The sequence below is a fragment of the Artemia franciscana genome, chromosome 6 (genome assembly GCF_032884065.1).
Source record: "Artemia franciscana chromosome 6, ASM3288406v1, whole genome shotgun sequence".
NCBI lineage: Eukaryota > Metazoa > Arthropoda > Branchiopoda > Anostraca > Artemiidae > Artemia > Artemia franciscana.
Window position 1 is genome coordinate 37,425,063 of NC_088868.1, and position 11,267 is coordinate 37,436,329.

An 11,267-nucleotide genomic window follows, 5' to 3' on the forward strand; every position below is an offset into this window, starting at 1 on the left:
AATCAGTTTTTCCTTGGTTTTCCAGATTATTCACTTTTTAGTTTATGTTCCATGAGATTTTTATTTAGGGGCGAGGAATGAGCCCCTGGCCCGTCCCATAAAAACGTTGGAGATAGTAACAGGTTTAGCAAGATACTGTAAACTTTTACTCTAAAGGAAAAATATGTTTTTGAATATGCTCTGAAATACCCGAAATTAAAAATATTTGGGCCCTTAGAAACAAAATGAAACAGAAAAACAGGAAAAAGTGCTCATTCCAAGCCGCTGTTGTCAAAAAAGATAAAATTGCTGTCTCGCTTTCTCAAAATTTCAAAAACGTTCCGCAAGAAATGGACAAATCTTTACCAATTTAGAAATAAAGAATGGGACCCTTTCTCATTCTTTAGTGAAGTCGGTGCTTGTAAGAGGTTTAGCGAGTTGAATGTAAAAAAAATAATATTTTCACCGAAAAGGAGAACGACCCTTAGAAACGAAAATAAAAGAAAACAAGAAAAAAAGGAACTGTTTCCAATTCTATATCTATGAAATCCAACTTGAATAAACAAAACACAGCATCTGGAAAGGATTTCTAAATTTAGTCTACCTAATTCTAGACCTACTAATTTCTAGGAGTAAACATTTAAAATCATTGCTAAAAAGAAAACATCTCACTGTCTGTTTCGGCATCTGTCAGACAAAAATAAACTAAAAATTCAAATTGATGAAGTGTGCTATGGAGCTTTCTTTTGTCTACTCATTAATTTGACAAGATCAAATCAAGCCAAATGATAAATTTAAAACTAAGTGCTTAAGATAGGGAAATCTTTCAGCGTATAAACATATGAATTGGCTAGACAAATCGATTATTTGCTTGGGATGATCCTACTTAACACAGGAGCTGTAGAAATCCGAATGGTGGCAAACTCGGTTTAAATTCTCTAACATAATTGCTTCATTGCAGAAAAAATACGATTGACTATATTTGGGTATATTTTGGTTACTTCAAGGTTTTTAAAATTAGAAGAAAATACAGATCCAAGTACATTGAATTTTCTTTAGTGGAAGAGACATAAATACACAACAACGGTGAAAACATAAAGAAGGGAGCGGTAGTGGAATTAATTACAGAAAGCTTGGGGCAGGTAAAATGTATATCTCAGATCATAAGCATGGAAATTTTTTCCTTTCAGTTCTTTCAATGAAAACAGAAACAGAGGGCAGATGAAAAGGTCAATCAAAAAATACTAAAATAATTTATTTTTCAAATTTAGGGTGGAGGGGGAGACAAAAGGATCTAGGGGCAAGTACACCTCACTCTCGTACTTGCCATTGATGACCCAGGAGAGTTATAACTTTACCCTCTATGTGTGTTGCCAACCATAGATTTAGAAAATACCTTTTTTCTAACATGGTCATTGAAAAATCAAAAATAGAAATTTTTTTTCATTTTTCCAAACAAATACAACTTCGGAAAATACACAGTATTTTCACGTTGTATTCTGTTTTTGCACGTGTTCTCTTGACAACCAGTAACGCATACTGTGTTTTGATTTAGTTCAATATTGTTCCAATATATTTTGAAATTTCACCTTAATATTTTTAGCTTTAGTATTAGCAGTAGTAGTACCGGTATTATTAATAGTAAGAGAAGTAGTAGTAGTGGAACTGGTAGTAGCCTTAGCTTAAGTAGCACTAGAAGTAGTAATATTTGTAGCAGTTGTAGTAGTAGCAGTGGTGGTAGTAATAGTAGTAGTAATTTGATGCAAAAATTGCCTTTTGGTCAATTCAAAATCCCCCACAACAAGCCCTGCAAGTTTCAATGTCACACACCAGGTCGTTCCGAAGATATTGCTGATGATAAACCCTGCTTTTGATTACCTGCATGACAACTTGCATAAAAGTAGTAGTTGTAGTAATAGTATCCGTACTAGTGATAGTATTAGTAGTAGCATGCATGCATTGCCTTTTGGTCGATGAATGGCCATTTAAAGCATTCTGTGAAAGTTTCAACTTAATTCACTACTCCATTCCTGAGATACACCCTTTTGACAATCTGTAGGGGTTGTATTAGTAATAGTAGCAATAGTTGCAACAGTAGTAGTAATAGTAGAAGTAGTACGCACAACTTGCCATTCGGCCAGCTGTACATCCCCCCCCCACCCTGAACTTACCATATAAGTTTCAGCTTGATACTGTAAGCCTTTCCAAAAGTATTACTGATACACCTTTTTGACAATCTATATGCATATAGAATACTTTGATTTGGTTCAACTTTCCCCTCAACGTTCCCCCAAATTCTTAATTCAGTGCTCTCGGCCTCGGTAGTACTCGCTACAAAAGTAGTAGCTATAATGATAAAAATGATAATATTAAAAGTAATGGTAGTGGTAGTATTACCAGTAGTAGTATTAGCATTAGTAGTAGTAGTAGTAGTAACGTGCAAAAATTTCCGTTTTGTTCCATTGATTATCTCCCTTACCATTACCTGAACGTTCCAAATTAACAAAATCATTCCTGAGTTACACCTTTTCGACAGCTCATATGCACAAAGTTGTTTCAATTTGCTCAATACTCCTCTCAATATCCCCTGAAAAGTTTACCTGGATGCTCTTCATCTTTTTGAACACTAAAGGTCGAACATGTCCACCTTTCTCAATAGAAAATACTATATGTAAACGGGGTAAATTGTACAGTTTATAGATTTTCCACATAGAGATGGGTGAGGAGGGGGGTTGGTATATTCAGAGTTACTTGACCTTTCAACTATGTTGAACAGAATGATAATTTCAAAGTTTGATTGGTTAAGTTTGAGGAATTGATTTGCGCGGGAGGTGCACTGACTAACATCCAATCTCTTTTGACTCTTGGAAAGGGCACGATAACTTTTAATTTCCAATCAAAAAAGCTCCTTCCGAAGTTTCTACGATAGTTAATCCTATACGAAGTGCTTTTGTGAAAAACATGAAAAATATATTGCGACCACACCATTTCTAACTTAGGCAGAGCTATTGCGCTGCCTATGAAAATATTCCAATGTACGGCTATGCCACTTTTTGAGTATGGATAAAAATTGTCTGTTTAACTCTAACGGTATGTATCTTCCAGCCCAGCTCCGAGTATGGCAGACTGAGCTTGCAATTTAGTAATACCACCTCAGGGAAATTCTTAGTGCAAGGTTTCTCTGGGACGGTTTTCTTCAGGTTATAAAGAAATATGCAAGTCATAATCAATATTGGTTATTTCTCAATAGAAGTGGAGTTTAAGCTTCAGTAATACTGTTGGCTCTCTCGGACCTTTTACATATATCACGCCATATTATTTTTAGGAAATGGGTACATTCCAACCAGCAGTTTGAAGGAAATTTTGCGTGAGCTCGATGATCAGCTAACCGAGGAAGAACTTGACATGATGATTGATGAAATAGACACGGATGGTTCTGGAACAGTTGATTTTGATGGTAAGTCTTGTGGGAGATGGGGTCCGAGTGGGGTTTTGAGAATCTGTCTGGAAGCAGAAGCCTGGCCCACTTTCAAAAAAAGACTAGTTTTTGAACCAGAAAGTCTATCAGTCACGCTTGTTCTTTTGAAGATCATAGCTTTGATCAGCTCTTATTTGATAAATTGGGATTGATTATCAGTGGAAAAAAATAGGATTGTTATAAATTTGTATCAGAGAGTAAAATAAAATATGTAACCAGAGCACACACAGAGAGGGTTTCAAAAACTGAACAGCTCTTAATCTCCTTCCAAAAGAAAATTATATTGTTTTGTTCTTTCAAAAGCCTATTGCCATGTAGACGCTGAAAATGTTAAAAATTAACTGACCAAATATTTAAAACTTTGTATTTTTGTAATGTTCAAGTTTTGCTATAAAATTAGAACTAGACAGTTTTTTCGTCATAACCATCCCCCCTTTCCACCAAAAAACATATTTTAAATTCATACTTTTTTTGGCTACATGTTTTTCTGATGTATATTTAACTGATGAGCCAATTTTTTTTCTTTTGACAGTTTTCTTTTGATGAATTTTGACGTCAAGAATATCCTATAGAATTGTTGCCAAGGACCAAGATTCAAATATGGAATTGTATATCCTTTCCCTATATTTTTCATGACGAGACATTTCTATCGATATATTCATCAGATAAATCCTTATGAGAAAAAAAAATTCCTGAAGGTTTGACTGCCTGGTTATTATCAAATTGATATTTGGTACAGTCTTTGTTCATTTAATTTTTTATTCTCATAACTATGGTTTACTATCAGACACTTATGTAGGCAGCAAAACTTATTTCATATATTTAGTGCACGTACAGTAATGCATTTTACTAAGTTTCTTCACCTAATGCATTTTATAGGTTTGTCAAACAGTTCGTGGTAACGAACTGTAGTAAGGAGCGACCCGGCTCAATAGTAACCAAAACTCTAAAAAATGGAATTTTGATACCAATAGCTACATCAAAAGAATCGTATTTTAATGCTGGTTTTAAATATATAAATTTCATCAAGTTTAGTCTTACCCATCAAAAGTTACGAGCCTGAGAAAATTTGCATTATTTGCATAGAATCTTAACGAAAATCACACCATCAGACTCAGCGTATCGGAGAACCCTACTGTAGAAGTTTCGAGCTCCTATCTACAAAAATGGGGAATTTTGCATTTTTTGCCAGAAGGCAGATCACGGATGCGTGTTTATTTGTTTTTTTTTTCTTTTTCCCAGGGGTGATCGTATCGACCCAGTTGTCCTAGAATGTTGCAAGAGGGCTCATTCTAACCGAAATGAAAAGTTCTAGTGCCCTTTTTAAGTGACCAAAAAAATTGGAGGGCACATAGGCCCCCTCCCACGCTAATTATTTTCCCGAAGTCAACGGATCAAAATTCTGAGATAGCCATTTTATTCAACGTAGTCGAAAAACCTTATAACAATGTCTTTGGGGACGACTTACTCCCCCACAGTCCCCGTGGGAGGGGCAACAAGTTACAAACTTTGACCTGTGCTTACATATAGTAATGGTTATTGGGAAGTATACAGGCGTTTTCAGGAGGATTTTTTTGGTTTCGGGGAGGGGTTGAGAAGAGGGGGATATGCTGGGGGAACTTTCCTTCGAGAATTTGTAATGGGAGAAGAAAATTTCCATGAAGGGAGAGCAGGATTTACTAGCATTATTTAAAAAAAAAACAATTAAAAAATAAAAGTGAAAAAGCGTTTTCAGCTGGAAGTGAGGAACAGCAATAAAACTTAAAACAAACAGAAATTATTACCCATATGAGGGGCTCACTTCCTTCTAATACCTCGCTCTTTACGCTAAAGTATTTTCATTAATTTCAACTACTTATTCTACGGCTTTTGTGATTCAGGGGGTCATTCTTAATGAATTGGGATAAAATTTAAGCTTTAGTGTAAAGAGCGAGGTACTGACGATGGGGCGAATCCCCTCATATATGTAATAAAAACATGAGAATACAAAAGTTTTTTACGTAAGCTAATTTATAAGTTGCGTAAATCTTTTACCAATAAAAAGATTCGTAAAAAATTAAAAGTTCTAGTTGCCTTTTTAATTAACCAAAAAATCGGGGGGCAACTAGGCTTCGTCCCCCGCTCTTTTTTTCTCAAAATCATTCGATCAAAATTATGAGAAATCCATTGAGCCAAAAAAAAAATATGCAAATTTCGTTTTGATTATTCCTCTGCAGAGAGCCAAAATCAAAACATGATTTGATTCAAAAACGTTCAGAAATTAAATAAAAAAAACAAGTTTTTTTAACTGAAAGTAAGGAGCAACATTAAAACTTAAAACGCACAGAAATTACTTTGTATATGGAAGAGGCTGCTTCCTCATCAACGCCCCGCTCTTTACGCTAAAGTTTTTTACTGTTTTACAAAGAAGAATTGAGAGAAAGAGTCAAACTTTAGCGTAAAGAGCGGGGCGTTGATGAGGAAGCAGCCTCTTTCATATACGAAGTAATTTCTGTGCGTTTTAAGTTTTAATGTCGCTCCTTACTTTCAGTGAAAAAAAAACTTGTTTTTTTTATTTAATTATATGAAGTATTCAATTGGTTTCATCATAATAAAGCCCTGTGCACTACAGTTAAAACCAAAAACTACTTTTCGTTTGTGGTTTTAGGAATAAAAGAGAAGGTAAATTAAGCAGCATAAAAAGGTGATATATAGTTGTAAAATGTTTCCCAAACATTATTAGGAAAGTTGATAGACCGTCAGAGCAATAGGGTGCTAAAGCGTGCGCAAACGCGGGGTCATGAAACTTTTGTGGTTTTATATCTGTGTCAAAAATGTTCAATGGAGAATATAGGACTTTTGGCTACTATATATTGCTTTTACTGTGACTAAGGAAGGAAGTTGCTAAACTGCAGTTGTATTAGCAGAGCATAAGAAAATGGTGTCTCGGATTGAGTGATTCACTGACACGCTGTGTGTAAAACTCTGATTAAAAGGTCTTTCCAGTAATTTCTCAAAGTGAACCAAAATTGGATTTGATAATCTAGACTAAAAAAATTCCTTTAAAGTTTTTCTGCTTTTTAATTGAGACACCGAACTCTGCAGAAAAGTGACAAGTGCAACTATGTGAGAGCTGTAAACCATATATACTTGCTTTATTAACCTTAATTCTTTAGAAAGACCTCCAAGGGCTTAGTAGCCTAAATATAAACGTATTCTTGAATTGCAATAATAAAATGCACTCTTACTGTACTGACATTCCATTCTTAATCTTGTTGTCAAACAGTTCGTGGTAACGAATTGTAGTAAGGAGCGACCCGGCTCAATAGTGAACAAAACTCCAAAAAACGGAATTTTGATGCTAAAAGATACAGCAAAAGAATCAAATTTTTATGCCGATTCTAAATATATAAATTTCATCAAATTTAATCTTTGTCATCAAAAGTTACGAGCCTGAAAAAATTTGGCTTATTTTGGAAAATAGGGGGAAACACCCCCCAAAAGTCAAGGAATCGAAAGTCACACCATCGCATTCAGCATATCAGAGAACAATTTAGCACAAATTTCAAGCTCCTATCTACAAAAATGTGGAATTTTGTATTTTTTGCCAGAAGACAGATCACGGGTGCGTGTTTATTATTTTTTTTCTCAGAGGTCATCGTATCGACCAAGTGGTCCTAGAATCTCGCAAGAGGGCTTATTCTAACGGAAAAGAAAATTTCTAGTGCCATTTTTAAGTGACCAAAAAAATTGGAGGGCACCTAGTCCCCCTCCCACGCTCATTTTTTCCCAAAGTCAACGGATCAAAACCATTTTGTTCCACATAGTCGAAAACCATAATAACTATGTCTTTAGAATGGCTCACTCCCCCACAGTCCCTGGGGGAGGGGCTGCAAGTTATAAACTTTGTCCAGTGTTTACATACAGTAATGGTTATTGGGAAGTGTACAGACGTTTTCAGGGAGATTCTTTTGGTTTGGGGGTGGGGCTGAGGGGAGGGTGCTATGTGGGAAGATCTTCCCTTGGAAGAATATGTCATGGGGGAAGAGAAATTCAACGAAAAGGGCACGGGATTTCCTAGCATTCCTATGAAAAAACAATGAAAAATAAACATGAAAAAGTTTTATGAACTGAAAATAAGGAGTAGCATTAAAACTTAAAACGAACAGAGATTATTACGCATACGACGGGTTCAAAAAATACTTTAGCATAAAGAGCAAGGTATTTAGAAGGAGATAAATACCTTTCTATTTCTGCTAAAGTATTTTTAGTAATTTCAACTATTTATTCTAAGGCCTTTCTGATTCAGGGGTCATTCTTAAAGAATCGGGGAAAACTTAAGATTTAGTGTAAAGAGCGAGGTATTAACGAGGAGATGAACCCCTTCATATACGTAATCAAAAATATAAGAATATAGAAGTTTGTTACACAAGTTAATTCTTAAGCTACGTATATTTTTCACTAATAAAAACATTCTTTAAAAATTAAAAGTTCTAGTTGCCTTTTTAAGTAACCGAAAAATTGGAGGACAACAAGGCCTCCTTCCCCACTCCTTATTTCTCAAAATCGTCAGATCAAAATTGAGAGAAAGCCGTTTAGCCAAAAAAAGAATTAATATGCAAATTTCATTTTAATAATTTTATGTGCGGAGAGCCAAAATCAAAAATGCATTAATTCAAAAACGTTTAGAAATTAAATAAAAAAACTAATTTTTTAGCTGAAAGTAAGGAGCGACATTAAAACTTAAAACGAACAGAAATTACTCCATATATGAAATGGGTTGACCCCTCCACAATCCCTTGCTCTTTACGCTAAAGTTTGACTCTTTGCCACAATTCTACTCTATAAAACAATTAAAAACTTTGGCGTAAAGAGCGAGGGATTGTGGAGGGGACAACCCATTTCATATACGGGGTAATTTCTGTTCGTTTTAAGTTTTAATGTCGCTCCTTACTTTCAGTTTAAAAAACTAGTTTTTTTATTATTTAATTCTTACAGGACAGGTTCGCTGAAGAGCTTGTTCAAGACAAAAATAAGGTCATTGACACTTCTTAATTTGCGAAGCATTGATGCAACTTTGGAGCTTTTTCATGTCTTTGAGCTGACTGTAGTGACTAAAAAGAGTAGTATTTCATCGAAATTGTAAGGTTGGCACTGCAAATCCGACTATAAACACAAAATAATAACTAATATAAATTTTGTTACAAGACTTCATTTTACACCAATTTTTCATGAAATTTGGTGAAAAGAATTTATCTATATTTCTTAGATAGCTATTTTATAGTTCCCGATTTCAGTTAATAGTTTCAATATCTTTTTTTATCTTATATATTTCCAAGTTGGTTTAATGTTGGTTTGTTTATAGCGAAAAGGAAAAGAAGTTGTCTTTCGTGGTAGCACCAAGTCAAGATTTTAATCCTAGTACTTTTTTTTCAGAATTCATGGAAATGATGACTGGAGAATAAAGATAATTTGGAGAAGAAAAAGAATAATTTAAATTCTAATCTTTATCTATCTCTTTTTCTTAATACTGTTTTCACACTAATAAACTTTTTGAAATTGCAAATAAGACATTGTTTTGAGCATTAAAATATAGAGCAGTATTTTGCTACCTTTAAGGGGAACGATACCCAGCGATCTCTTTCAAGTTAAATATTTTAGTTTGTGTAACGACAAAAAAGTATTAGGGCATTAATTTAGGTTTATATTTATTGCCCTGATCGGGCACAATACGCTGTGCTTGTTTTTTCTCTTTTTTTTTACTGGGATTTTCAAATTAAGGCTTTTCATGGAAATTGTATTTCAATTTCTATGAAAATGTTAAATATAAGTTTAATTATTTTAAATTTTCGTCAAAGAGAATTTTGAAACGAAAAATTTGGCTTTTTAGATTTCTTCTAGTTCTCCGATAAAGACATTTCCATCAATCTATTACATCCTACTCCAATTTATCACAATCAATTTTGTTTCGGAAACTAATAAATGTTTTCAAGTTAGTTTCAGTAGGTGGTCTATAAAAACGAATATACCAATCTTTAAGCTAATAAAAGGCAAAGATTTCCGCTTGAATTAATTGACATTAAAAGTAGATAGTTTCAACAGTAAACAGTTTTAACAGTATACTAATAAAAATAACATACCAAGAGAGGTTGTGATCAAATATTAAAAAAAAAAGAAAAAACTGCAATTAAACAGGAACTTAGCCTGGTTAGTATTCAAAAGTACTTTGTCACAAATGGTAAAGATGTGTACTAAAAAAGGGCACGGCTTTGTTACTTTGTTACAAAAGCAAAGTGAAAAATTAAAGCAAATCACAAGGTTCTTGGTAACTGTAAGGAACTCAGCCAAATTGTAACCGAAACTATAAAAAATAGAATTTTTATAGCAATAGACACAATAGAAGAATTAGATTATGCTGATTCCAAAAATTTAAAATTCATTGAGTTTAGTTTTACCTAACAAAAACTACGAGTCTAAGAGAATATGTGTGATTATCAAAAAAGGGAGGGCACATCCTCAAAAAGTCAAGGAATCATAGTGACATCATCAGATTCAATATATCAGAGGACCTTACTGTAAGGTTTCAAAATTCTATCCGAAGAAAATGTAAATTTTTAAATTTTTTTCTAGAAAAAAGATGGATGAGTGTTTATTTCATTTTTGTGGGTGTTTTTTCCCCAGGAGTGAGGGTTTCAAGTCATTGGCCCTAGTGCATCTAGAATGGGCTAATTCAAAGTGAAATTTAAAGTTGCAATGGCCTTTTAAAGTGAAACAAAATATTATTATAAAATTGTACAGGCAAAAGCTTTGATCCGGGTATGATACAGCTCTCAGGCAAGATCCCTCAAAATTGCCTGACATGTGGCCTCAGAGAATGGATTGAAGTTTCCTACACCTCTCAAGGAGGTTAGTACAGAAAGTTTTAACTACCACAGCTTGCCCTTGAGACCGCTTGTCCTTGCCTGACGTGTGCCTGGGGGAATGGATTGAATCTTCCTACATTCCTTAAGGAGGTAAGCACAGAAAGCTTTAACTACCACCACTTGCCTTCGCCTAACAAGCCTCAGGGAATTGATTGAAGCTTCCTAGAGCTCTAAAAGAGGTTAGCACGGAAAGTTTTAGCTACCACCGCTTGCCCTTGCCTGACAAATGGGCCTCAGGGAGTTAAGCTTCCTTGTGCCTTTAAAAAAATGTAGTCATCCGTTTAACGGATGCTTGCTTGTTTGCCTCCCAGTTTTTTAGTATTTTGATTCGATTAGATACTGTGATAGAATATTCAAAGTTCTTGCTTTTGTTCTTTTAATTCCATGATTCATTCTCAAGCATGTAAGTCCATTATTTACATATATGGTTATGCATCATTCTTTTTTCTTTTGTAGCAATGTGAAACTTTGACGAAAAAAAAGTCGACTAAAATACTGTTTTTCTTATTTCAAAACACCTTTACAATCAGGCTTGAAGATGGACTCAAGGTCATAATATTTATCGCATGGCGTGCTTTTTCTTTGCTAAAACCATTAGGATATGAAGTTCTAGGTACACAGCTGAAAAATATTATATAGATGGTGTTCAATTTCAGCAAGGAAGAAAATGAGAAAAATTAAGGGAAAAACAATGTATATGTAATTAGTTGTTTTGTTACAAAGTGCCATTTTGGTACTGAAATCGTATATTAAAATCATACAACTTTTGAATTTACGATTTAACCTGAGCAGTTAGAGAAGAATAAGGCAGCCTCATTTTCAAGGCCGGAAAGAACATAAAAACAAGAATTTCAGGCAATACCACAATTTTGATTTTTTAAATATACCATTCTGGCTGGCACTAAAAT

General features: G+C 34.3%; 1 protein-coding gene across 1 annotated transcript in view; it reads left to right on the forward strand.

Moving 5' to 3' along the window:
* LOC136027871 (troponin C-like) overlaps positions 1-9,005 on the forward strand; it is a 10,001-nt gene extending 996 nt beyond the window's left edge. The window contains exons 2-3 of the mRNA XM_065705284.1: positions 3,305-3,436; positions 8,873-9,005. Of these exons, the coding sequence (XP_065561356.1) occupies positions 3,305-3,436; positions 8,873-8,901 (161 nt within the window). The 3' untranslated portion in view covers positions 8,902-9,005. The remainder of the gene's footprint in view (positions 1-3,304; positions 3,437-8,872) is intronic.
* Positions 9,006-11,267: the final 2,262 nt, after the last annotated feature.